Raw genomic sequence first — 27,195 nt, forward strand, 5'->3', positions numbered from 1 at the left:
GGCCGAGCCGCGGTCGCTTCTAGGGTCGGTTTTATTTAATAAAATAAAGTACAGCGATCACCCGGCGGGGGACCGACGTCTGGGGGCACGGGGCACTTCTGCCACTGCCCCGGCCGGGGGATAGCCCGCCCCCCCTCCCCGGGCTGGCGATTCTACCTGGCGAGCGTGTGCGACCGGTACCGAGCAAGCCGCCACCGGGGCTGCTGAGCCCGATGTGCGGCAGAGGAGCATGCGGGCGGGCTGCGGTGCCCAAACTAGCTAGGGACTCCCGGGAGAGGCCGGGCTGGGCAGGCAGACGGTGGCACGAGAGCCGGTGATGGGGAAAACAGAGCAGGTGGTGTGGGGAGGTGCCGGGTGCTGCCCTGTGCAGCGCGAAGCCAGGGTGCCCAGCAGTAGAGCAGCCAGGTCAGTTGGAGGAGAGCAGGGAGCTGTGGGAGGACAGGTCCATGCTGCTGGCGCTGAGGCCTCTGCTCTCCGCACGGAGGCCTTGGGTGCCCTAGAAAAAATACAGTGCTGGTGAGGTACTTGCAGTCCAACCCCATGCCCCAAAGCTGCTACCCCAACTCCTGCACCCCTTGCCTCACAAGCCCGAGATACCCTGGTGTTGCTGCTGTCAGACCCATTAAGTGCTGCCTCTGCTCTCATTCTGTGGCTGGAGGGGTTGCTGAGCAGGCAGGGAGGTGAGTACTTGGAGGCAACACCTTCAGGTTTGGAGCTATGACCTTGGAAGAGGTCTGCAGCTGCCCAGGGGTGCCATGGGACCACCAGCCTAGGCAGAGTAGCTCAAACACTGCACAGCCACAGAGCGCACACACTGTGAGGTCTCAGGCACTGCACCTGTGGCCCGCTATTATGCCCCTCACCAGCTGTGACGAAGGCCACAAGGCCACCACCCCAATGCCCACTCCTGTACCAGCCGCTCCACCCACCCTGTGCTTACCTCAAATGAAGCATCGCTAGACTTGTGCAAGTAATTTAATGATGCAGCTCGTTTCATGCTACAAGAAATCAGAGGAGAGCAGGTTTGACCACACTGTGTCTGATCAGATCCAGACCCACAAGGTGTCAGGGCCCCCACCTGCCCTGTACCCAGCCTGATCCTTGTACCTACCTGGTGTTCCTGGGCTCCAGGGGACCATTGCCCTGCAGTTTCTTGACCAACATCTCACTGCTCCTCCGTATCACATCCCGGATTTTCCCCAGGGAGCTGCTGCGCTGCAGAGTGCCACTGCCATCCTGGACACAGAGACACAAGCCAGGATGATGGCTGAGTGGCACTGATAAGGTTCTGGCATGCTGCTGATGAGTGGCTGGAATTGGCTCCAAACATCCTCTTGTCTGCCTGCAACTGAGGATTTAGCTCTGGCCCAAAGCAGGCTTAGTGCTGACTACATGGCTCCCCCCCCACCCTGGTCCTTCACAGGACATGGGGATCAGGGATCCCCCCATACCATTGTCTGGCTCATCCAAACTGATGAGCCTATCTGGTGCAAGCCCAACACCCAGACAGGTTGCTGACTTGCCCCAGGGAACCAGCACAAATGGCACTGGCACAGCTTCATCACCTGCAACAGCTCAGGCAGCAGCTGCCAAGGAGGTACCACTGCCCAGGGAAGCAACAAGCCCTGATGAGAGTCCCAAGTTTAGGGATACTTTTGTCAGGCCAGGACACACTGCCAGGACTCTCTCCTCATCTGCCACTGGCTGGAGACTATCTTCCCCCACCCCTTGCCCTTCTTCACCATACCATTACTAGTCCTCCTCTCCGTCCAGCACTCATCCCGATGCACACTCTGGTCCTGCAGGCTCACTCACATCAAACAAGACCATTCTACAAGCACACACAACCTTGTCCCACCTCTAACAGCCCCAAGACAATTAGCTTTGAGCCTCCTGAGCAACTCAGGCAGCTCCACTGGGGACACATTCATTTGGCTGCTGTGTTGCCAAGACTCCTATGCCCCCACCCTTAGCTGTGTCCAGCCACACTAGCTGCCCCAGGGGTGGCACTTAGCAGGGGTTTCTTTATGTCTGCCTGCTTTTTCTGAAGACCAAAACCAGGCAGAAATCTTGTTCCCCAGTCTGTTTCCTCCCATGTGCCTCCAAAAGTCCCCAATACTCAGAAAGGCACTTTCAGCCCTTGACAGGCTCTAGCCCACCTCCTGCACTTAGCTCCATATGCAGGCAAGGCACAGGTTACCTGCCTGACACCACATCATGCCACTGCGTCATTACGGCACCAAGCTCTTCCCCTGTGGCCTGGCCTGCTCGTTACATAAGGTTATGGCACCACTGCTGATGTGGAATTACTTTTGCTCTGATGACCTGATAATAGCAGTCTTCCCTGCTCCCAATTCCAATGGCCCCTGGCACACACAGGCAGTAGAAACTGAGATAAGGTGATGGCAAAAGCCCTTTGTTCCTTAAGATGTGGGGGAGCCCCTCTGAACCATTCCGAATGACCAAAATGCATTGTGGCTCAGGCTAGCAGCAGCAATTACCCCAAGACTATCCATGCAGTTCTGCAGGTAAGCAGGGTCTCTGCCTTAGGCCAGTCACTCCCTTGTGCTGACCACTACAGCTTGTGGTCCTAGGGAAGCCTTTTCCAGCACTTCTCTGCCCTGATTACCCAAAGCTGATTCAGCCTTAGACCCCGATCTAACAGCTGACCAGGACTTTTCTTACCAGCAACCCTTTCTCATGGTATTCATTTCATCCCTTCTTGGATAAGCCAAGTGCATTGAATCTCTTCACTTTCTCACTGGAATGAGGGGTTTCCAAGCTGGGAGCCATGTGTTGCTGCTGCAAGGGACTCACTCACCAGAAATGCAGAGCACCAAAAGTAGCAAAGTAAACAATTCATTCACCCATGAAGCATCATGGGTAGGTTTTGGAGGAGATGGACATCAAGCGTGTGACATTAGCAAAGATGGGGTAGGGTGTTTTTTGCCTCCCCGGTAGATTTGCACTGGTCACAACTCTTCCTGCCATGATAGACACTGTTCCTTTTCCCAGGGCACACAAACCAGTGGTGGAAGAGGGCACACAGCTTGGGAAGGGGAACAGGACTGTAGTACAAGGGTAGCAGGATCTGGCCAGGAAGTATGCTCTTGTGTCAGGGCTGGAGAGGATGGAGCCACGTTTTCCCAGCTGCATTGATGCAGACTGACTGCAGACCAACATCAGAATCAAATGCTGCTGCATGCTGGGTTAAAAATAGCCTCTCTTCTCTCCCCACTCCCTTTTCTGCAGGGTTATTTTTAATCCAGAACATTTATGGGGTTTGGTTTGCCGCAGAGCCCCCACTCCATTGAATGCTCTCATCCTGGTGGGTGCAAAGAAAAAGCGGCAGCTCTACCACTGAGCTGCTCTCCCCTGCATGCTCCCACCCTGCCTAACGCACAGAAGCAGCAGACTTAGGCAGGATTTGGCAGCATGTGGAGTTAACTCAGAATTGGGAGACGCAAGGGGGTATTTCTTTGGCTAAATAGAAACGCCTCTTGGTGAAGCTTAGATCCCCCAGGGCAGCCTTGCCACACATGGTTACAGAACTGAGGTTAGCAGCAATCCCAGACTGGAGGACAGGGAGAAGCACAGTGGAGCTGGGTCCTTCATCTCCACTTCTCGGCCTAAGAGAGGTGCCCTGGGGACAGCACATGCCCCTGAACACACACAGACAGACACCAAGCATCCCCACACCTGCTGCAGCAGCATTTGCACCCACCACCCAGGACTGACCGACGCTGGCCTACAGAGCATGGAAAGAAGCACAGGGCAGCAATTTGGGTCTGTCTACCTTTAATTAGAGGTATGGTTGTTACAGTACCAGGTCCAGGACATGGCAGAGCACAGGGTCAGGTGGCCCCGATGTCCAAATGCACCCTGCCCTGGGGACTCACAACTCTCCAGGAGCGTGGAGCAGCACTAGGAGAGGCAGGGAAGGCACAGCCCTGGAGCACTTGGTCTTGGGCTCCACAGCCCATGGTCCAGAGGACAAGCTTCCTTTCAGCAAGCACAAGCGCCCAGGGGAGCAGCATGCATGTACCCCAAGGCCTTTGCACCACCACAGGAAAGCCAGGCCCAGACAGACACAGGCACATTTAGCATCATAACCTGCCAGAAGACTAGCACGAGAGAAACAATCTAGCTAAAAAAATAAGGAAGAGTCCTGCGCTGGCTTCTGGGCTCTATCCTGCTGGCTGCAGCCTCCTCAGCTTTCTTCCCAGATAGGAGGGCCAAGGAGGTTCACTTCCCATAGGAGGCAGGATGACTGTGTAAACCCAAGGGTGTGAGACTCAGAACAGTGGTAGTCTGGCTCTGGGAAACATTTCCTTTCCCAGTAGTGACCAGCAGCACCAGATCCTGTGAAGGCCTGAAGTACCAATCAGAGGCACTGAGCCACCCCCACAGACCCTCAGGGTCAGTACTGTGTTCCTAGCAGTTAATTGGGTTACAGATTTCCCACCCACTTGGCTAGAGACAGACAGACTGCAGTCAGCCCCAGGGACCTATGAGCAATCCAGCCCCTTCCCCCATGGCAATCTCCCTCCAGCCATCCCACCTGCTCCCACATGCTCAGAGCATCCCCAGCCCCAGCTCCTCCCTTCCTCACATCCTTCTTTGCACCTCCTTTTTCTCCCAACCATTCTGCTCCAAACCAGTCCTTTACCCATCTCAGCCACTTCTAATGGCCTGGGATCTGACCCCTTGCAGGAAAGTTCTTTCCTCCTACCCTTCCTCTGCCTCCAAGGAACAGCAAACAACTTCAGCCCTGCTTCTCCCACCAGCCACACCTAGGAACCCCACAGCAATGGGGAGCTGATTCACCCCTTAATGCCATCAGGTGAGGAACGTGGCTACAGCATCCAGTCAGGAGGTTGCAGCCAAACATGCCTGTGCTGGCAGGTCCCTGTTCCATGCATGGCCCTTGGCTGTCATCCCTTCACCTTGTCTTGGATGTCCAGTAGCTCTATGGGCCATCCTATACTCCTGTGCCCTGCAGAGAGACCCACATACCCTGGGTTGCTGAGCTCAGCAGGGAGAACAGTAGCAAGATAGGGACTGCCCTGTGCTGCAGGAAAAGCCCAGCTCACCAGGGACCAGCGCAGGTTTGCTACAGAGCACTAACATCAGCTAAGCCTACAGGGAAGAAAGCAACTGGGCACATGACAGCCCTGCCTAGGCCAGGCCTTGCTGTCCCATAACAGCCACCCATCTTCGTGCTTCTGTAGAGATGGAAGGAATAAGCTAGGAGGGTTGAGAATGTCTAATGACAGTGGAGTCACCATGCCTGGACTGAAGACAAGCCCCTGCAGGCCTGGTCCCCAGGGATGTAAAAGGGCAGGCTGGGGGTGGGGGCATGCAAGGGGACGGTGGCCCGTCACCCTGGCCTGGGGGAGTGGGCAGCTCCTCGCAGATTCTTCCTGCTCTTGCTGGCCATGGGACTGGAGCTGGGCCACGTGGCCAGGCACTCCTCTGCAGGCATCGCGGTGCCCTCGCGCGCCGGGAGGGTTGGGGGACTGGTGTGGAGTTCTCGCCGAGGAAGGAGGGATGGTGTGGAGGAAAAGTCGGAAGATACAACACAAACATCCAGGTGACTGCAGTGGAGGGGAAAGAGGGAGTCTCGGGAGGCATTTAAGCCTAGTGCACAGAGAGGAGAAAGACACAATTTACAAGGCTGTGAGGTTGTAGGTCACCTAGGGAACAGGTGGGGCAGGGCCCAGGCTGCATGCAGAGACAATGGGCCACATCTGAGCAGGGAGAGATTCTTGTGAGACAAACCGCAGTCTCACTTCTTTGCCAATGTGTTTAGCAGGCTGGCAGGAACAGCTAGCTCAGGGAGGAACAGCCTAGGCCTCCTGCTCTGGGGGCTCCTTGCTCCTGGGCCTTGGGCATGGGGTACCTGCCAAGGCCACTGCACCACTGAGCTGGTGCCATTCCTGTGCTCACGTCCCAGACCCTGGCTCTCACAGCCTAACTGCCCGGGCAGCAAGCAGTTGGTCCAGGCCCTGGGGCGCTTCCAGAGCTGCCCATGGGCACAGAGGTTCCTGGCATCCTGGGGGCTCCCATGGCCCTACCTGCAGCACATGACAGCTAAGGGAGGGCAGCAGACACAGCTTTAAGGGAGCTCATGTGTGGTCTCTGGACCAACACAGAGAACAACAGGCCATGACAGACAGGAGCAGCAGGAGCTGCCGCAGTCTTCTTTTCAGGGGAGCTGCAGCACAGTGCAGGGCTGCTGGCTTGGGAGAGGAGACTGGTTATGTGTGCAGCAGGCTGGAAAAGGCATCATGTGGCAGCAGCTGTCTCGCCTAGGCCCTCAAATCCTCTATCTACACCTGGCTGGGTCAGGGAAGCTCTGTGAAGACCCTTGTGGAAGGGTCATATGAGCAGGAACTATTCCCCTTGTCTAGGATGGGCTGTGGGAAAGGGTGGCATTGCCTACTTGTCTTGAAATGATACCTCAGAGACTGTCAGAAAGGTCTTCCCAGACCATCACCAGTGCAAAGAGATGACCCAACACCAAATACAGCCAGGAGGAACTGTAGAGATTCAGCAGCCAGCGTAGGGACCAGGCAATTCTAATCCAAACCTTCAGCCCTCCCTCTGTGCTTGTCTAGCCCCATTACTAATGAGGAGTGCAAGGGCCCAGGGTTGGTGCCTTGACAGGGCTAAAACCCTCTTTACTCCTTATGACAAAAGCTGGCACAGAGGAAGCCATGCATCTGGCAGAGGCTGCTGGGTCCTCTCAAAGGTCTGTTCTCCAGATCCCCTTCAGCCACCTCCTGCGTACAATCCACAATCAAGAGAGCCAGCAGGCTTCAGGCTTCGGGTGTTGAAGGGCTGTCATGGCAACAGGGAAGAAAAAGGAGGAAGGGAGGGAGCTGATGCAGGTGAGGATAGAGCAGAGCCAGGTAGGGAAGGGTTAGTGACAGCAGATGTGAGGGAGCAGCAAAGGACTCCGTGTGCTCAGCGTCTTGCCTGTTCCAGGCTGCAACAACCCCTAGGTACCCAGCTACACTCCACTCTCAGCTATAGTTTGCAGAAGTAACAGTAAGTGTTAAAAGCTCTAGCAACCCTCAAGCCAAGCACCCACCAGCACCATGCTCACTTGTCGCCTCTTCTCCATCCTCCTCCTTGCAGGAGACAAAAGGTGCCTGTTCCAGACCTGGATCACTACCTTTCTCCAAACTCAGTGCTAGTAACCAAAGTGCCCCTCAGCCTCAAAGCAAACCTAGACAGCCTCAAGTTGGCCTGTCTGTGCCTCAGCTAACACCAGTCTCTACCATTAGTCAGCTCAGCCTAGCATCCCACAAAGATCTGCCTTTTATCACCTCTGCTTGGCCAGAGCCAGTTGAGGGCATGAGACCAGGAGATGGGGACAGCAAAGACACTGGCTGCACACTATTCCTGTGCCCTGCAGTCACTCACTCACAGACACACCAGGCACATCACATGCACACAACTGTCCCCAGGCTCAGCATTGTCTGTGGCGCAGTGCAGGACAGACAGCCAAATGGCTCTCAGAGGCTGTGTGAGCCTGAGATGGGGCCAATGCTCTCAGCCAGGACCTCAAGAGGGGAGCAGCAGGGAGAGATGTTAATAAGGTTGCAAGCCTAAGATTAAGGGAAGACCAGGACCAGCTCATGCTGTGCACTGCCAGGGCCCGGCAGCTCCCCCGAAGCAGGAGCCCTTAGTTGGGAATATCTGGCCTGTACACCTGAAGCCAGACCCAGACACGCACCTTTGCAGGCTGGTTGGCTCATGCCAAGAAAGAGGGGAAGGAAATGTGCAGGGAACGAATGGAGGCAGACAAGGATGCCACGACAGGCCACGCGGGGACAGCCCTCAGCCAGGTTGTCCCTTCTCTCTGGCAGCCGGCTGAGGCCATTCTTGATGGTGTCTTGTACTTACCCCGCTCCATTCCACGCCCATACTCACTTCCTCGCTACCGTCTGTGGCATTCTCGTACTTGACGCTGCCTCCCAGGCTCCGACGTCTCTCTGTGCCATCACCCTCCTTCAGGATCTCCACCACCTTCGTCTGGTTGATTGGGTCAATGCCCTGCAAGTAGAAAAGGATAAGGAAGAATCATGTTTTGCCCTTCTGTATTCCTTCCCTCTAGAGATCTGCCGTGCATCACTGTGCTTAGTTCCATTCCCTCTCTTGGCCATTGCCCCATCACGGCCAAAACATTCCAGCACAAGCAGGATGCAGCCAAATGTCATTTCCTGCACTTAGCAATCTCTGTTTGGATTCCCAGCTCTGTGAGACCCCACAAAGCCATAAACCACCCTGGGGAACAAGGACTTGCTACCCCAAAGCTGACAGCCTTTTTTCTTCACATTCTGGAGTGCTGTCCTTCAGTCTTTGTGCTAGGTGCTTACAGCTCCTGCTTTATTATTTGAGGATTGAGAGGAGACTAGGGAGAGAGGTACTCTAACAAATTCCAGGTGCGTCCTCTGGACAAAAAAATTAGTGTGCAGAAAACATCCCAGTGAGTGCAGTTCTCCTCAGTAGCTGACTGAAGTCCAGTAGTCTGCCTTAACTCAGCTGCAGTATTTCTACACTCAGTGAGCCATGCCTTCTTCCTCACGCATACACACACTGACATCTGCTCCATCCGTGCGCACAGGCACATGCACAACCCCACACATGTACACACGTGTGTACCTCTGCACAAATGCAATCCCAACCACCAAGGTGCTCTGGTGTCATGGGAATGTAAACCAAGAACATAAGAGACTGCAAGGCCCAGGAGAATCCCTCACCACACCCAAACCAAACACAGTGCCATAACCTGCCACCTCAAGTCCTGCAATGCCCCCTCCACCAGGGAAGGTCTCTCTGGGGTTACCTGTCGCCGAGAGCGAACTGCGCACTCCTCCAAGGTCTCTGCTGCCTCCAGCTTGCCCTGGCGTCGGTACAGTGCACCCAGGTTCCTCAGAGTGGTGTTCACAGTTGGGCTGTGGTAACAGATGGAAGGTGAGTGGGAGCCCTGGGGCCACGCCCTTCAGCATCCACAGGTGCCCACAGACCACCTCTTACCTGCTAACCTTACAGGCCTTGTACCAGCCACCGTACTCAGCGTAGGGAGCACTGTCTCTGTGTTTGCTCTACAGAAGAGATCAGAGCTGTTAGTCCCACACCTGCTGCCCTCCTCTGGCCTGTGCTCTCCCACTGGATTCCAGGGGCAGGCCCCAGGCTGCACCCCCACACCAGCCCAACCTTTGGAAACACAATATGCAAATACAGTGATGAAGCCCAGCAGGTTCCTGGAGTGAAAGTTAAAGGCCTATTTGCTGCAACACATTTTAGCCACAAGCAAAAGTGATAAGTCAGTACCAGGAAGGAGCATTATCCCAACTCCTTACCCCCTTCCATGGTACCAAAGGCAGCACGGACAACACAGCCCATTCTCATGGCATTCTGGAGGGCGTAACACCCCAACCAACATGCAAAAGGGAGATGAGAAACCCAACAAAACCCCAAAGGCATACCAGGCTGCATGGGCACTAAGCCCCTCAGCCACGGCTAGCAAAGGAATCAGCCAGCCATATCTCAGCCTTCTGCCTACAAGGTCAGGCCTGCCCCACAGAGCTCAGCCCAGTTAGTTGTCTCCTCTCCATGCCCAGCCTTTGCACCCCAAAGGTGGCTGGCTGGCCCTGTCATACCCAGGTGCAAAGGGGCAGCTGGCCAGAGCAACAGGACCAAGCAGGTTCAGGGAGCCACTGCTCCACAGAAGGGGTTTCCCCTCTGGAAAGAGTTTTAGCCCAGAAGAAACTGTCTGCATGGGGGACCATTTTTCTTACTCAGTCCCACAGCACTTCTCAACTTTATCGCACATGCCAGAGTCTACCTGAGCCATAGGCACACGCGGTTTTCTTTGCACCAGAGCCTCCACAGCCTGGGCAGGCACCAAGGACAGAAGAGTTCAGGACTCAGTACACCTCTGAAGCTTGAGGCAGCCCTAAAGGGTGTCCAAACCTGATAGGAAAGGTGTCAAAACCTCTAGAGTAGATAAAGCCAGGGCTGCCAGCTGTGCCCAAGGCTTTGCTGTTGTCATGAGCTGGCCTCCCTCTGCTGCCAGGAAAGAGGGTAAGAGAAAAAAGTAGTGAAGCTCTGCAAGAGGGATTTCATGCATTTTAAAAGAAGATATGGAAACAGCACAAGGCAGAGCACAGCAGCCCCATCTCCTGGGCCAGCAGTACAAGCACGTCTGTGATTACTGCTGCCTGAACAGGAATGTCAACCATGATATGCCATGGGGCACAGGCACAACTGCCTTAAGGACAGGAGCCCCAGGGGCAGGGAAAGAGGCTCAGCCCTTGCCTCAGACTCACACGTAAAATGAACCTCACTCCATCTGTGAGCCCCTGAGCCTGCTGTCTTGCCCTGTGGCAAAGCTTGCATTATCTGGAGCATAGCTCCATACTGCAACTATCTACTTTTGACCTCTTAATTCTCCAAAGATACCATCAGAATAGTCTCAATCCCAGAGGCGCCGGGGGGGGGGGGGGCTGATCTCTACTCCAACTTGGATTTCTCCAGGATGGTGCTGCAGCAAGTACAGATTCCTTGCAGCAGAGCCTTCATAGTGCAGCAACTGGAGCACTGAAAAGCTGAGCACTGCCCTGCACTGGGAACGGCACAGAGCAGGTTCAACAGGAAGACAAAGGATGCTGGTGGGAAGCACCTCCTAGTGCTCTGCTCCCAGGACTCACAGGATGGGACTGATCAGTCACTAAGTCAAGTTTGCCAGCCTGCTGCCTGAGCCCATGCAGGGTTGGGACCTGCTCTGAGGGCAAAGGAAAACGAAGACTGTCTGCTCCCACTGAAGCTAGAAGATTAGACTAAAGCCCTTCACTCTGCTGCTTCACCCACCTGTTAAAAAGTAGGCAAAGTCTTAGACTTGGCAAAAGCAGAGATAGGACTTCACTGCATTTATTGGCTGACCACAGAGCAGGGCCTGGGCAACAGGCAGCTTTGCCTTCCAGCCTAGTTCAAGGCAAGCACAACCCATTTCTATCCTCTTTAAGGGCCCACCCTGTTCAGAGATCTTTTTCAGGTTTGGTTCCATTTCCTACTGCAGTTTCTTCTTGATCTCCATTTTTCCCTAGACAGCCCTACAGGGCTGCTTCAGAAGCCGGTTATGCTCTGAGTACTGGCAGCTCTTTGGAACAGAGTGCCAAGGCGTTGCAGCACAACCCTCTGCCGTCTACCATCTTCCATCATCTGCATGCCCAAGAGGAATCACTAAAGCAAAAAGAGATAGCATGCAGCCATGGCTGAGAAGCTCAACAGTCCTAGGAAAAGCCTCATGCTCTCTGATGGGCCTCCCCTCCTTGTCCTAGGGAGCAGCCATGCTGCATCCCCTCTCTCCAGACACCTCCTGGCCACGGCAGCTCTTTAGACTGCAGCTCCTCCAGGAAGGAGCATGTGGTTGTCATAAGAGAGGATCAAACCTCCTGGAATCACTCACCTTGCTCATCTCCTCTCTCTCCTCTGCATGCATCCAGATTGGCTTGTGTTCATCTGTGTGGGGAAGAATGCAGAACAGGTCCACTCACTACCTCATCCTGTTGCTCTGCCTCCTGCACAACCCAGCATTCTGTCCCCAGAGCCAGCAGCTCCTCAGAAAGAAATGACAAGGTTTCCAGATACTTCTGGTCCCTAAGCCAGAGCCCCAAGAAAGGAAACCAACATTGCAAGGGCAGGACAGAGGAAGGAAAGAACAAGTCCTCTCATGGGGAAGTACATGTGCCAAGTGCACAGGAGAAACTTCAGCCTAAGTCTGGGAATGACTGCGCCATTTGCTATTCCCCCTTTTAACCACAAGTATTCCCAACCCAGTGAGACTTCTGAGAGAAGAGGAGGAACAGCTTAACATTACTGTCATAACTAAATGGCAACATCTTAACGGCTGCCCAAAGCAGGGACCCTGCAAGTCATCCCATCCCTCTTTCAGGGCAACACCAGAACCAGCTGAGTTTAGGCTGAGAGCCAGGAGACCCTTCCCCAGCCCCAGTGGCTTCTGCTGTACAAACCATCCACAGAGCCAAACTCCTTCACGTGAGCACGGGTAAGGATCTCCTTATACAGCACCTCTGCATCTTTGTATTTTCCTTGCTTCAGGTAACAGGAAGCCTGCAACCAAAACAAAACAGCTCCAGCCCCACTGGGAAACACAGCTGCAAGAGGGGGCAGAGTTAATCTATTTTTCTGCATCTTCTAAGCACCAGGCAATGCTCACCTTTCCCATGGCACCCCTCCCTAACCACATAGCATCTCCCCAGGGTCTCACCAGGTTGTTCTTGGTCTTGGCCACATTGGGGTCATCAGGACCCAGGCAGCTCTCATAGATCTCCAGGGCCCGGCAGTAATAGTACTCCACTTCATCATACTTGCCCTGGTTCTGGCACAACAGGGCCAGGTTGTTCAGCTGCTTGGCCACATCAGGATGGTCTTTGCCTAGAACCTGGGTGAACAAAAGAAAAGAAGCCACAAAGACTGCAGTGGACTCCTGGAATTAGTAGACTCTTGTCCCTCCAGCACATGCCTATGTCAGACAAAAGCTAAGGACTAGGGAGGTAAAGAGGAGAAATTCCAGCTTTCACCTCCTGGCAGGCCTCTCTAGGGCTGCAAACACTGGAGAGACAGGAAAGGTGGTGGCAGAATCAGCAGCTAAAGAGACTAGGTAGGCCCTGAATCTTCCATGTGCATTGAGGTAATGGGAGAAAGGCCTAAAAGAGAGCTGAAAGGAGAAAGTGTGGGAGACTAGTACCTTCTCACGGATCTCCAGGGCTCGCTTACACAGTGGCTCTGCTTCTTTGTACTTCCCTCTCTTGCCATAGAGAACAGCCAGATTGTTCAAAGTTGCTGCCACCTACAGAGACATAAGCTTCTCCGTGAAACAAAGCAAATTCCAGACCAAACAAGGGGTGCAAGCAGCAGTAACAGTGACTGTCCCATTTCCTCCATGCCTGCAGAACTGCTGCTTCTAAAGATAAGAAGGTCCAGAGACAGAAGGCTTCCCTGCCTATATGGCAGGATCCAAGAGAAGACAACTCCTGACAGGTCATACCAAACCAGACAGCAGGAAATATTGAAGCAGTAAAACACTGCCAGAACAGTGCCCCAGCAGCACCCAAAGGTGAAGGAAGGGACTGAAAGAGGAGGGAGACACTCACCGCTGGGTGGTCTTTGCCTAGAGTCTTCTCACGGATGGAAAGAGCATCATTCAAAAGGTGTGCTGCCTCTTTGTATTTATTCTGATCCCTGCAGTGCAAAGCCAACCAGTTACTTGGGATTTGGACAACACAGCCCACAGCAGGCAGAGCTATGAAAAATAGTCCTCCTTCCACACAGATCCAGCCCTCACAGCCCTTCCATTTCTCCACTCCTCCCTACTATAGCCAGTCCCTAGCTATATCAGGGAGTCCGGCAAACTAAATACCTCACCTATGCCAAAACCTTTTTGAAAGGGAAATCACTGGAAGCTGGGGGAGCTCCCTGTCACCAGGATGTGCCGTAAAGGTGAACAGGAGATGCAGAAGCCTGTCTTGGCCCAGTCTTGTCCTCCCCACCATGCTCACCTGTACACTAATGCTAGAATGTTGAGCATGGTAGCCACATCAGGGTGATCGTGGCCTGATGTCTTCTCCAGATCCTCCAGCGCCTGCTTGCAGAGCGGCACAGCCACCTCATAGCGCCCCTGTGACGCATACTGGATAACAAGGTTGTGGAGGGTGCGCAAGCGTGCAGGAATCTCATAACCTCCCTGCTGGGCAGCTGCCACAGCACTGCTGTGCTGATGGGGCACTATGGGCACAGAGAAATAAAAATGGCACAGTTGGCATAGCAGGCTTGAACAGAGACAGGCAGCAACCATGCATGAGCAAACACTTACATCCGGGACCATGCTCCTCCTCCTCATTTGGGAACAGATCATCCAGGGAGTCCTTGGTGGAGTCACCCTCCTTCTCCTCCTGAGAGGATGAGAATCACAATACTGTTGCTTCTCAGAGGAGACAACAGCAGCCTGGGCTAAGTCAGTTGCCAAACTCTCCACCTTTCTGCAGCCCACCAACACACTCAACTTCCCCTGTTGTCTCTGCCACCATATTCCCCCCAAAACAAAATGGATAAAAGACTGATTTCCCCAGCACCAGCATCCATGCCACTCCACGTTCTTCCAGAGACACTGCCCCATGCAGGCCCCCTTTAGTTACAGGCATTGCTGTGCATGGTAGCTGGGAAGGGACAAAATCCAAGGCAATGCCTGGATTACACCCAGGCAGTACTGCTGGTCCAACCTCCCAGACCCACAAAAAGCAGCTGCTCAAAAGGACTCAGGCATACCGAAGGTGAGACATCCTCATCATACTTCTTCAGCTGATTCATGAACTCAAGGTGTTTCTTCTCCTCCTCCAGCTGAGCCACAGTTTGTTCACTACGCTGCAGCTTCTGCTGGGTGTTGGCAAGCTCATCACGCAGCCACTGGTTCTCCTGGCACAGTCTCCGCACCTGAGCACGCAGCTTCTGCTTCTCTGACTCCACAGCATTCAGATGGTTGGACAACGCCATCATCACCTGGTTAAGAGTCTCAGTCAGTAACAACCACAATCCTGTGTCTCCCTCACATGCATGCTTAGGGTACACCTCAGGGTCATGCTGGCCTTCCACACTTAGCCCCCTTCTGTCCCTACAGCTTATAGGAAATGGCCACATGCCTACCTTCCCCCATCAGTCCTGGATAACACACAGGGGATCCCCCACCACCTCACCTGAGCTTCTCCAAGCCCTAGTTCAATCATCTCCACTGATTTGCGGAGCAGGTTGGATTTCTCATGCACGAGATTGGCTTCTTCATCTTTCTTCAGGCACTTAATGGTCTCCAGCAAGCTGTGCAAGATGGAGTTGTGTTCATTCTTGAGTGCTTCCAGCCCTTGCATCACCAGCTTGGTGTTGGAAATTATCTCCTCTTGGCTCAGCTTGTCCAGTTTCTCCTCCCTTGGGTACACCATGGTGGACATAGTCCTACTCCTGCAGCCCTGCAGAGACCACGACAAAACCTGAGTGCCTCAGTGCTATTTCAGAGCGCCACAACCAGACACAGGTATCATAACCTCCTTTAAGCAGTCAGAGATAGAGTTTAAGTGGTTGCCTACTCTAAGCCCTTTATCTTACCCTCTCTCTTTGGCAGCAGGCGGCTGTCAGGGCATACACCTCTGCTTTTGTGGCCTGGCATGCTGGCAACCAGTGCAGGTGGCACACATGGACAGGAGACAAAAAGGCTAGAATCAGTGCTGACCTCCAACACTCCCACACGCCCAGCAGGAGGAAAGCTAATTTAGCTTCCATTTAAGAGCAGAGATTTGTGGTTACAATCCGTACATCTCCTGCCCACAGACCACTGATGCAGAGAGGCTGTCAGAGCTCAACACCTCTTCTGACTGCAGAAGAAAGGGAACAGAAAGTGGAAGGATGCCAGCTCAAAGCTTTCTGCTTCCTCATGGAAAATCTCCTGGAAGAACATCTCATAGACAGGGGGACAGCAGTGGCATTACTGCACCAAAATATTGCCTGACCAGAAGAGCACATCCTGACGATCATGGCCCTGGCACAGAACAGCCATTGTGGTAATAAGGGACACAACATCACCAGCAGGACTGACTCACACAGCGTGGGGAAGCTTACATACACCGACTGCTACAGTCACACTAGCATAACCCTTGTGTGGGCGTCAGCTTGAAACACTAAGAGCTTTTCCATCTTCATGCACCCTGCTGCCAGCACAAGGACTCCTCAGGATGGCATAAGGACTCTGTACTCCTTCCCTGTCCTCCCCCTAGATATACAATGGGAGAATACCAAGCTACTGCCTTGGCACAGGGACACCAACCACTACAACCCACAAGGTTAGTGTGGCTGCAAGATCCCTTCATAGAAAGTCCAGGAGCTAGGGAAACACAACAGGCGAAAGAGTGCGAGGCACAAGAGACAGGCAAGACCCCTTACAGCTGGTTGACAGTACCCTGGCTGCTCCATGAGTCAGTCATCTAACCCGGTCCCAGCCTCCCCCTCCAGCTGGGCCACCCCATCAGTCTCCTCGCATTACTCAGTAATAAAGCCACCACCCACCTCACTATGGGTCACTCCAAAACAAGCCTCCTGTGATGCCCTGCACAGGCAGCACCTGCCCACCAGCACCTCCTTGCCATCTGGAGCTGGCAGAGGGCTCTGCAACCTGAGTGCCCAGGGCCCTGCTGCCAAGAAGCTGGAAAACTGCCCAGGAGCTATGCAGGAGGTGGTGAGAGAATTGCTGCCAATGGATTTGCCCTTGCCCTTCTGTAGAAGACACCTCTGCATGGTTTGAGCTCTTTGTTGGGCAGCTGCCTTATGCCTAGTTTACTGAGAGAACAGAAATTCTGCCTCAGGTACAAGAACAGAGAGAGCAGAGCTCCTGGCAGGGCTCCTTTTCGCCTCACCTGTGCAGTCTGCCCAGGAAGGCTCAGGGCTATCCCCCAGTCCAGCTACCAGGGAGCTACTAGGGAATTGACCCTGAGCAACTGAGGGGCCCAGTTTCTTCCTGATTGCAGCACTGAAAGTAAAGATGACGACCAACACTGGGACAGTTGTTTCAAGTAGCACATCTCATAATATCCACTAATTTCCTCCTCTTTATCCTCACTCTTTCTTGAGTTATTTTATAGACCTGAACTCTCCTCTCAACTCTTCTTTGGTTTCTGTTTCAGTGATACAAATCCATCCCTCAGAAAGGGGAGAAAACCCTCAACACACAGTGGAGACTTTACTGAACCTCAGCAGGGCAGAAGCATTTCATATCTTTTGAAGACTGCATTCCTGTTCACACCTCTGAACAAAAACTGAGTTGTGCTCCCCCATCTACCCCAGTCACAATGCTGACATCACATTTACCTCATGATCCAGCATCAGCAGCAACCATGAGTCAGACTTCACCGTATCCTCCACTTTTGGGTATCTGCCATGCTTCACATGCAGTTAACCCTGTGCATTGGGCACTTTACACCAAAATGGTCTCATCTGGACCACAACTTACAGCAGTTTGCTTTAGAGAAGACCATATGATAAGGATAGCATGAAAAACCTCATTATGGTTAAGATGGAGGCCACAGACTACTGTTTTGAAAGGAAAAATAGGTCTGTTGAGAGTTGGCTGCCACTCTCTTCCAAACTGATCTTCCAGAAACCAGCAGTTAAGCAGACCAGTTGACAATTACCCTGGTTATTCTTTTTCCCACCTTTATAACACATCTGGAGTGTGATCGAGTGCTAAAGCAATAAAGGAAGCCTTTCCTAAGGCAGACTTCTGCAGGTGAGCACAACTCAGGAAGAAATGTGCAACAATTCCCAGCCTGAAAGAAAGAGGCTGGCAGCCCAAAGGACACTAGTGCTGCCTCATCTGGCCAAGCACTGTTGTCCTGCTCTGAAATAGGTCCAGACAGCTTCCCAGGAAGGCTCAGCAGGCACTTACCTGCTTTCACAGAACTCAAGGGTTCTGCTAAAGGGTTAAATGGCTCCATCACTAGTTTCAACTCATAAGGAAACACAGCCCCAGACTTAGAAACAGGGAAGCAGGAGTTCAGTGGAGCATAGGCAATGCTTGGGACACAAGAATATACCCAGGAATGGCCTCCTACCCAACATACCACAAAACTAGAACTCTGCTTTAAAGCTGACACAGCTAGGCAGTCCCTCTGGGTACTGGGTCAGCTGTGAAATGCTGAGTTTTCATGGCAACACCACTTATGTCCATATCGAGATCTTGCTGCCATCTTTAAAAAGCACAATACATATGCATTGGGTAGAGGAACATGTTACAGGATAAAAAGCCACCAGAGCTTGCACCTTGCTAAGTAACAGTCAGACAAGACCCAAATCCATAGAAAATCAGCCTCAATAGTTCTACTGTACACAGAACCACTCCCTAACTGTGAAATTGCTGTGTGTTAAACCACCAGTGCCTCTACAATAGCAACATTCTTTCTTCAGCCCTTCCAGCAGAAAACATTCAAGCATTTCATAGCCCCTACGATCAACTTGTTTTTTGAAACTGTAAAAATTTCAGACTGAGAAGCAAAAATAGTTAAGACATCCTGACCCATAGCACATCAGACTCACCCTACCCTGCAACCACATCCTCAGATCCTTCAAGACATACCAATACAGGCTCTTCTCTCACTGGCTGTGCAAACATCTGTACACAACCTTGGCCTCTCTCCCCTAGGATGACATCCTAGAAACACAGCTCTGCTCGATACCAACACGTTTCCAGTGTTCAATGGTTGACAGGGGATTGTTCAGACTGGACAGACCTAAGAACAACACACAGCTGCTCAACAAGAAAACAAATGGGAGACTGCAGAGAAGTCACTCGAATGCTGCTACCTCTTGTACAGCAAAGAAAACCAACAAACACTGGTGGGAGCTGACTTATTATCATTCTAAAGCAACAATTTTCCCCCACAGAGCCTTATTTCTAGTTCTCCCCAGTGCTGACAGGTCTACGCTCAGTGCTCAGCCCTCCAAGGAGGAAACATGCTCTGTGGCATCAATGTCAAGGTCAGGCAGGCTGAGGCTGCTGTATACACGCTCTTCCTACTCCTTTGCATTCAGCATTCAGTGTCCTTTATCCAGGCACAAAACACTCAGAGGTTCCCAAAGAGAGGAGGGGAGACATCATCATTTGCCTTTTGCTGGGTGAGGTTAAACTGGAATAGGAAGAAAGAATGCTTCTCCAAATAGCTCCTTGAGAGATGGACTGCCCAGTTCCCAGCTTATTCTTCTGCATTCCTCATGGCTCTGCTGGTGTCATAGCCCAAGTCTCCATCTGCACGTTTCCACTCTAGTTGGCATGTCTTCCCTATTTACCATGAGTTGCTAGAATAGCCTGGCTTTCAGACAACACCCATCTCATCTCCCCTCTTCTGCTCCCACTTGCAGGAGTGCTGCTAGAAGACAAGGAAGGAACATGCGTGCACTGAGCTTTGTGGCAACTGCAGCAATCAGCCAGGAATCCACCAGCAAGCACATCCTGCCTGGCACAAACCTTCCTCCTATATTCAAGTGCATAACCGGGAAATCACTGAAACTGCTGATGCAATTTCAGCAGCTCATTTTTCTGCTTCCAAAAACTGCTCCCACATGCAAGAGCTTTAAGATGAAAGAGCTGGAAGCTTCACTGCTTTTATCTTCAACCCACAACAGCTACAAGGATGTCAGATTAAATGGGTCCAAATGAATCTTGAAACACGGGTTATGATGCCTAACGCTAAAACACTATGGAGAGTGGAAAAAAAAGCACCAGGGAATCAGGAGTCAAATACAACAGGACAGAGATTCAGGTCTATGCACAACTCAACAAATTCAGTTCACTGCCTCCCTGCACATTCCTGGACCTAAGTGAAATGCAGGGTACCATCCCAACTTGAACAAGTAATAGTGTCAAGACAATAACTGCAGCTTCCTTCAAATTGCAGAAAGTCTGCCAGCACTTTCTGTATAGAAGTGGGCACAGATTTTTAGCAGCAAATTCTTCTGCAGGAGAAGGTGATATCTAAGGATAAGGTAGTTGCAGGAAAACAGCTGGGTTGTGGAAAAAGCTTCCTGTGGAAGAGTAAGTCTGACCCATAGCAAGAATGAGTGGCCATTTGGGAGACAGATAGCAACAGTAGCATTTAGAAATAGGAACAGAGGGCTTAGTCTTACTTCACCATAATTATCCCAGTCTCATGCTGTGAGACACGCTTATGCTACCTGGTAAAACAGCAAGGTTATACATTCGGGAAGAAAAACAACTTGACAAAAGCAGGGAGGGGTGGCGCGTAGGGTGCTTTGGTTTTTTCGCTGTTGGACCTCTGCCAGCTCATTACTGCTGAACAACAAAGGGTCTCTGGAAAGACTGGTTGACCTCCAATGAAGCTAGAAGTGAGTTCGCAAATAAGACAGCTGAGTCTTCAACACTGCAACAAAACCATGACCTAATACTTTGGATGCTGAAAAATAAAATAAAAGCAGTAAAAAGCAATCAAAGTGCCAAAGTTGCAACCACCACAGAGGCCATGTCATAAGCACAAGCTTTCTCCTTATTTTGATACCATAGTGTCAGAAAGCAAACAGAGGCTGTAGGAGATTACAGTCAGCTGCACAGAGCCTCTGAGATTTCCACTGCACAGCCGGGACACATTAACACTGCCAGGAAACTTGCACACTGCCACACCACTGCTAGAAGAACCACTGTGCTCAGGGTCACCACCCTAGGCTACCTGTAACAGACCGATAGAAAAGGGATGACAAACTGGTGCTGCTCAGCTGTACATCCAACAGTCGGCATTTCCAGAGCTGCTCTAATACGAGTAAAACAAGAAATGCTGAGGTTCATGTGAGGCACAGAGCAGCAACAGTGCTCTGTGATGCTCGTTACCACTGCCAGAAATGCCTGTATGCTCCCCTAGAGCCACTAAGAACACGCAAAGAGAAGATCAGTGACGGGTCAGCACCTTGGAAATTCATATCCAACAAATCTCTGAGTTGCAATCCCAAAGTCTTTCAGATATTACAAACTCCAACGTGCATGACATTCTCTGTCACCACTTGTTTCTGGCTCAGAAGTTTCTACCCTACTGCCAAAAAAGGGGGCACCTAGAGCTTCATCTGCCACCCAAAGTTCTTTCCCAACACATTTTCCAATAAATTCCTGAATTCCTTAGATAAACTCAATGCATTTGCCTTTGCTGAACACCTTTTCAGGACAAAGGAGCGAGGCACAGCACTAGAAACTGATCCAAGGCCTAGAGACAGGGAATGCAGTGCATACCTCCTTTCAGCAGGGTCCCACAGGGATCCTTCTCCAAAGCAAGAGAAGCACTGCAATCTAACTCAAGTAACAGAGCAGGCAGTGGAGGCAACAAGCTCTCTCGCTCACATTCTCCTGTGTCCCAAAACCAGGACTCTCTTTGGCATCCAGGCACCCTCCGCACATAGTTTTGAAGCAAACCTCCAAGACCAGAAAGGCTTCACCCAAGCAGCTTCCACAATCCTTAGTGGTGTAACTCAGTACAAGTTGACTGTGCTATTGGAAATAGCATAGCCCTCCCTATCCCCTGGACAGGGATCAAGGCTAGGATTGCTTCTTTTAGCAGCAGCTGACACATGCCAGCACTAGCTGACTGTGAAGCTCTCAGGGTTTTTTTCTAGATACTGTAAGGCTTGTGTTGGGAATGTCTGTGCTAACCAGCAGGCTGCAAGAGGCCCAGAGGACTAGGACTAAGGACTAGATTTGCAGTAGAAGGGTTCTGCAAGGAGATAAGAGGCTCCCTTGATGCTCTTTCCCTTCAGCACCGAACACTCCTCTCCGGCCCAGAAGCTTCAGCTCCCTACCACCTACCACCTCTAACAGAAAACACACCTTCACATAACCCTCCTGAAACCAAGGGCAACATGGTGCTAAAGTGGCTTTAAAAGGACTTGGCCACAGTGAGTCAAGTTCAAACCACTACAGAAAGAACATGGGAGCTTCCCATCCCCCTCCCTCTTTCCAGCCTTTAGCTGGAAATGACAAGACAAAAGGTACTAGGGTTTGTTCCGATTGACCAGAGCAAGCAATTTTTGTGTTATCAAAGCATGATCCAATTCCAATATGCATATGTACTCTGAGGAAGACAGAGCAAGTGGTCTGGTTGGCTTTGTGTCAGATCACTCATTTCTTTCAAGACCATGAAGGTCTTACTCCCTTCATTGATTACTACTAGAGAATACAGATATTGGAAGCAATAAGAGTTAAAAAACCCCAACAAAACAACCATCCATAGCAAAAACAAACAAATAAACAGCACCAACCTGTTACCAGAAAACCATTAGCAGAAAACCACTCTGCTCTGTATTACACTTCATACTGCTTACAACACCAGCTAGCTGGGGTAACATGCACCTTCCAGCAGGCCATTGGAATGAGAAGCAGTCTTCACCACCCCCACCAGCAAGCTTGTGCTGGCACCTCCAGATCAGCTGATAAGACCTTGTTTTTAAATTCTTGCTTATGTCTGCAGCAGCTCACCAAATCCATTCTGCATCTGCTGCGCCGGGGACTACAGTAGAACACCATCAAAATGTGTTTCCAGGCTAGTGGAGACAAGAGCTAAGCAGTTGGAATAAAGCCAGGACAAGCATCTCTTCCTAGTTTCAGAATCTGATTGGGAGTCTCACTCTATAAAAAATAGAGTGAGAGCCATTACCTTGCCCTGACAGTATGAAGTGGTATTAAAGCAGGCAGAATAATTCCCAGGAGCCAGTGCCTCTACAGGCATCTGTCTAATATGAATGCTATGCACTGGATTTGCCTCAGGAGTACAGGAGAAGGCCAGGATGCAGATGGGACCAGCAAGAGCCCTGAAGCCACTGTGTGTGCCCTGAAGGGCTCTGGAGTCCAGAACACTCCCTCCCATGGTGTACCTGGGGCAGCCGCAAACACCAGTCGACTGCAGACTGCAAGACTGCGCTATCATTTCCAGAAGCAAACAGGTTTTGTAAACCATAACAAGGCAGCCAAATTCACAGAGACAAACCTCTACCTGCATAACAAGCAAAGGATCCGTTCTACCTCTGGCTCCCCTGTCTAGCTGGAGTTCTTTGAGGAGCTATGTGGCTCTTTCCCAGCAAATTAAGCCTTTATCCAGAAACTCTGCCAAGGTCAGAATCTGGCCACGTGTCCTTTGTGCCCCAAGAGCCATTTTGGAATTTGAGGTTAATATTGTTATTCCAACCTGGACATTCCTCCAAAACAGCAGATGAAAGAACACATGCTTCCTGCTTCTTCTGCCAATTAAAAGCAAAGCACAGCCATGTTTATTTACCCTGTGTCTGAGCTGGCTAGATCTTTGACCTATGTGTGCTGAACACCACCCTTTCCCCACACTAAGAGGCAGGGGTGGGTGCTTTCCATATCTCCAAGGTGGCATGGCAGAGAGGAGAGCAAGGGCACTAGGGAGCATGGAACTGCAACAGAGTGCCAGATGTCCCTGTGCAAGACACAGGGAAGCCTGCGGTTTCTGGTAACGTGCTGCTGTCTCCCACCATTGTGCAGATTTCTCCGGCTGCCTGGCCAGAGCGTTCTACTGCAACACCATCCCCCAGCTCTTCTTCAGACATCTGAAGAACCAGACGCATCCTCTCCTTCCCAGAAGCTTACCAGCGATTGCCCCCCCTCCCCCAGCCCACCACTTTTGGTAGGGCGCACCTCCAATTCAGAACAGCTTAGGAAGCAGTTAATTGATGGAAGGAAGGTTTGGGAGGAAACAAGGCTCTTTGAGAGCCATCGCTGTACGACCTGCCTCCGTCATCGTTTCTCCGGCTTTGTCTGGCAGGAGTCACGCCCGCTGCGTATCCTTGGAACACGTAAACCAGAGAAACCCCTTCAACCCTCAGAACCACCACAGAGAAATTCTGTGGCCACCTGGCTAAGTGCAAGCTTTGCGAGGAAAAAAAAAAGTTTTCATCAGCTCTGCCCGAAATTGCGCATCAAAGCGGTCCTTTGTTCCAGGGTGCCTGGGCACCCTGCCTGCCTCAGTCACCGGATGGGAATGTCCCCCGCCCCGTGCCGCAGAGGAGCGGTACCTGGCTGCCTGCAGCGGCTTGTCCAGCGCCGGCTCTCCCGGAGGAGGCGAAGGAGCGATGGCCGCGGCACTCCGCAGCTCCCTCTGCCGCGCTGCCCTCGGAGCGAGCAGCGGCGCAGGCACCCGACGCTCGGCAGCCAACCACACTGCGGCAGGGGGAGGGGAGGGATGCGGACAGGCTTCGGGAACAGGACGGTCGGACGCTCTCCTGGGAGCGCAGAAAGCGCCACGCGCGCCAAGCCCACGGCTCCCTCCTCAGGGATCGACGGGAGCACCAAGGAGCAGGGCCAAGCCCCCGAGATGCCGACAAACTCTGCTCAAGGAGATCTACCCAGCATCGAGCTCCTACTCAGATCGCCAAAGCCCTGTTCCATCCCACCCTCCATCCTGTGGCAAAAGGTTTTACATCCTGTTTGGCATCACCCTCGCCTGCGTCCCACTGCTGACCCCATCCCAGCCCCTAAAGCCGAGCTGGTGTAGCTGCAGAGAACCATCCAGTTGTGTGGTTGCTATCGCTGTGCCCACAGTCATGGCCAGATAGAGGAGATGTGGGATGGCTGGAGCCCTACTGTGTACACACTGCACAGGGTGGACTAGGCCAGGCAGTGCTGAGAAGCACTTGTTCAGTCTCTAGATGCTTTACACGGAGAGGGGACAATGACACAGCCTCCAGCTTGGATAGTTGCTACAGTCACCCCATCCACAGTAACACACAACTGTCATGGTGCTCCCTACGATGTTTTGTGAGCCTTATGCCATCCCCAGTTACCTACATCTGCCTGTCCCAGTGCTTCACTGGTGTTCCTGTCCCTTCCCACAGATTCCCCTGAGGGGGAAGGGCTTCAGGTATCCCAGGAGGCAGCCCAGCCACGCTGACACGCAGGTTCTCTCTTGCCTCATCTCACAACATATATTTCTTCTCTAAAGCTGTTCTCCCTTCCCTAATTCTGGAGGGCAAACCTGGCTTGCTATGGGGTACGCACAGCAATGGCACAGTTAAAAGTCACATAAGTTACATAGCAGGAATGCAAACATACATTACATACGTTATTTGTCTTACAGTGAAGGCCATTCCTGGCAGTGAAGGCACAGACTAATTATAGAGCGGTGAATCCCGCAGTCTGTGCCCGCAGCACCCTGGAAATAGCCATGGTTGGGACTTCGGGCTGACCCGCCGTTGTCACATACATAGTCTGCTTCTCCCTCGGGGGCTCCTGGCCCCCGCCAGCCGACCCAGCCCTGCCCGCGGCGGGGCCAGGACCACCGAGCCCGCGGACCCGGTGCTGCCCGAGCAGGGCGGGCGCCGGCGGGGCTCCCGAGCCAGCGGCTCTCCCGGTGTCGGCGGGGGCCGGTCCCGCGGGCTGCACCTCCCCGGTTCCAAAGTCCGCAAGGCCGGCGCCCTTCACGCCGCCGACTCGCGGCGTTACCGCGGCCCGCGGGACCCAGGCACGGCGGCCCTAGCACGAGCCCTGCCCTCGCTCCTCCCGCTGTACGGCGAACAGGACGCGCTGCGGTCCCCGAGCCCCGCCGGTCCCGGGCCCGCCACAGGGACCTCCCCAGGTCCCCGCGGGGATCCCGCCGCGCCCCGCAGCCGGTGGGGTGGGGGCGCCGCCCGGGAAGGCCTGCGCCGCCGAGCCCCACTCATCCTCCCCCCGCTCGGGGCCGCAACCGAGCCCCGTAAGCCCGCCTGCCCCACCTGCTCGGCGCGACACCTCGATGGCGGCCCCGGTCGCTGCCCCGGTCGCTGCCCCGGTCCCGGCGGGGGCGGAGCGAGACGCACACCCAACACCACCCACTCTCTCAGCGGCGCAGCCCCTTTAAATCCAAGATGGCCGCCACCTCCGCCCGGCGGCGCGCGCGCCCCCTGCCGGCGGCTCCCCCCACCCCTCAGGCGGCCCCGCCCCGCCCGGCGGCCCCTGCGCGCGGCCATGGCGGCGCTGGGGCTGTGCCGCGCCTTCGGGGCGCTCCTGCTCTCGGCGGCCCCGCGCCGCGCCCGGCCCCCCGTGCTGCCGCCTGGGCCTCCGCCCTGGCTGCCGGGGCCGGTGGCTGCCGCCTGCCGCGGGCTGGGCGGCTCGGCGCCGCGCTGCACCACCGACCCGCTGTGGAAGTGCCGGGTCAAGTACACCGTGCGGCCCATCGGCATGAAGAAGACGGGTGGCCGCGATCACACAGGTGGGCGGGCGGGCGGGGACGGGCGAGCCCCCGGGGCCGGCGGGGCGGTGCGGGTCCCGCCTGCAGCCGCTCCCGTGTCCCGCAGGTCGCATCCGCGTGCGGGGGATCGGCGGAGGGCACAAGCGGCGGTACCGCATGATCGACTTCCAGCGGCTGCGCTACGAGGAGGGGGCCCCGTCGGAGCCCTTCACCGAGAAGGTCATCAAGGTCCGATACGACCCTTGCAGGCGAGTGCGGGGTGCGGGCTCGGCCCGGGGCCTGGGCAGCCGTGCCAGCGGTGACCCCCTGCTCAGCCACCGCCGGCTCCCCGTGCAGGTCGGCTGACATCGCCCTGGTGGCTGGCGGCAACCGCAAGCGCTGGATCGTTGCCACGGAGAACATGCAGCCGGGGGACATCATCAAGAACTCCTCTCACATTGGCAGGATGGCAGGTGCATGCCAGGGCCAGGGGCAGCTGCACTGGCCTTGCCAAGGGCTCGTCAGTTGCTCCTTGCCCAACTTGTCAGCTTGTGTCTTCCAGTGTCTGCCAACGAAGGGGATGCGTACCCACTGGGGGCTCTGCCTGTCGGCACACTGATCTGCAACCTGGAGAGCCACCCTGGGAAGGGAGCACAGTACATCCGGGCAGCTGGTGAGGAGACCTTGCACTGTTTGTAGTGGTTTGGTTCTGCACAGATGAAGAGGAGGGCAGGGGGGCACTGCTGTGGGTGGCCAGTGACAGGGAGTTGCTTTCCTCTGCTCTCCCCGTTAAGAGTGCAAAACAGCCCTCCAGAGAGGCAGGGACAGCTCTGTCCTGTTGATTTCTCAAGGCCCTGTCTTCAGCAAGAAGTGCATGAAGTACAATGGCAGGGTCTTTGGAGAGTTTCCAGCATGGGGTTGTGCTTGCCACAGAGTGGGATACTTTGACCTGCTGCTCAAGGCAGCTACCTCCTCTCTTGCCTGCTGCAGGGACTTGTGGGGTGCTGCTGAGGAAAGTGAACGGGACAGCCATCGTGCAGCTGCCCTCCAAAAGGCATATGCAGGTAAAGGAGCTGTGCTGCCCCTGGCTCGACTGCCTTGGCATGCAACTGTGTCCGCAGGGAGGGCTGCAGCTCTTCTCTGTCCTCTAGGTGCTGGAGACCTGCGTGGCTACAGTGGGCCGTGTGTCCAACGTGGATCACAACAAGCGGGTGATTGGGAAAGCGGGCCGGAACCGCTGGCTGGGCAAGCGCCCACACACAGGCCTGTGGCACCGCAAGGGTGGCTGGGCCGGGCGCAAGATCAAGCCTCTCCCGCCCATGAAGAGCTATGTCAACCTGCCACGGGTCAGAGCAGCGGAGTGATGCCAGCAGCCAATAAAGCATTCTTCATGCCACTGCTGTCACATTAC

General features: G+C 53.7%; 2 protein-coding genes across 7 annotated transcripts; one reads left to right on the top strand and one right to left on the bottom strand.

Moving 5' to 3' along the window:
• Positions 1 to 13: 13 nt before the first annotated feature.
• Positions 14 to 25,584, bottom strand: KLC4 (kinesin light chain 4). 6 transcript variants are annotated; one of them, XM_051792939.1, is made up of 16 exons: positions 25,351 to 25,584; positions 14,787 to 15,053; positions 14,362 to 14,592; positions 13,910 to 13,988; positions 13,596 to 13,821; positions 13,191 to 13,278; positions 12,785 to 12,886; positions 12,305 to 12,478; positions 12,048 to 12,147; positions 11,483 to 11,535; positions 9,049 to 9,116; positions 8,858 to 8,966; positions 7,915 to 8,064; positions 1,112 to 1,236; positions 941 to 998; positions 14 to 496 (listed from the first exon to the last, which is right to left on the bottom strand). In XM_051792939.1, exons 1-16 carry the CDS (start codon positions 25,582 to 25,584, stop codon positions 407 to 409), a joined length of 2,154 nt encoding a protein of 717 aa, XP_051648899.1. In that variant the 3' UTR covers positions 14 to 406. The 6 variants fall into 6 exon arrangements, with proteins under 6 accessions (XP_051648899.1, XP_051648897.1, XP_051648896.1 ...); XM_051792937.1 differs by having other exon boundaries at positions 25,451 to 25,473; XM_051792936.1 differs by lacking the exon at positions 25,351 to 25,584 and adding an exon at positions 23,656 to 23,792.
• On the top strand, positions 25,583 to 27,180 carry MRPL2 (mitochondrial ribosomal protein L2). The gene is made up of 6 exons (XM_051792958.1): positions 25,583 to 25,826; positions 25,912 to 26,053; positions 26,142 to 26,257; positions 26,347 to 26,457; positions 26,775 to 26,848; positions 26,936 to 27,180. Exons 1-6 carry the CDS (start codon positions 25,583 to 25,585, stop codon positions 27,146 to 27,148), a joined length of 900 nt encoding a protein of 299 aa, XP_051648918.1. The 3' UTR covers positions 27,149 to 27,180.
• Positions 27,181 to 27,195: the final 15 nt, after the last annotated feature.

This window comes from Manacus candei, unplaced genomic scaffold (genome assembly GCF_025592945.1).
Source record: "Manacus candei isolate 608988 ecotype Guabito, Panama unplaced genomic scaffold, ASM2559294v1 h1tg000035l, whole genome shotgun sequence".
In the NCBI taxonomy this organism is placed as follows: domain Eukaryota; kingdom Metazoa; phylum Chordata; class Aves; order Passeriformes; family Pipridae; genus Manacus; species Manacus candei.

Excerpts from the sequence above, each read along its gene's own strand:
- MRPL2 (XM_051792958.1), top strand. The coding sequence starts at position 25,583 with ATGGCGGCGCTGGGGCTGTGCCGCGCCTTCGGGGCGCTCCTGCTCTCG. Across the intron at positions 26,054-26,141 it reads GTCCGATACGACCCTTGCAG|GTCGGCTGACATCGCCCTGG; the intron begins GCGAGTGCGGGG and ends CTCCCCGTGCAG. Across the intron at positions 26,849-26,935 it reads CCTCCAAAAGGCATATGCAG|GTGCTGGAGACCTGCGTGGC; the intron begins GTAAAGGAGCTG and ends TCTGTCCTCTAG.
- KLC4 (XM_051792939.1), bottom strand. The coding sequence starts at position 25,584 with ATGGCCGCGCGCAGGGGCCGCCGGGCGGGGCGGGGCCGCCTGAGGGGT. Across the intron at positions 12,148-12,304 it reads CCAAGACCAAGAACAACCTG|GCTTCCTGTTACCTGAAGCA; the intron begins GTGAGACCCTGG and ends TTTTGGTTGCAG. Across the intron at positions 1,237-7,914 it reads TGGGCGTGGAATGGAGCGGG|GATGGCAGTGGCACTCTGCA; the intron begins GTAAGTACAAGA and ends CTCTGTGTCCAG.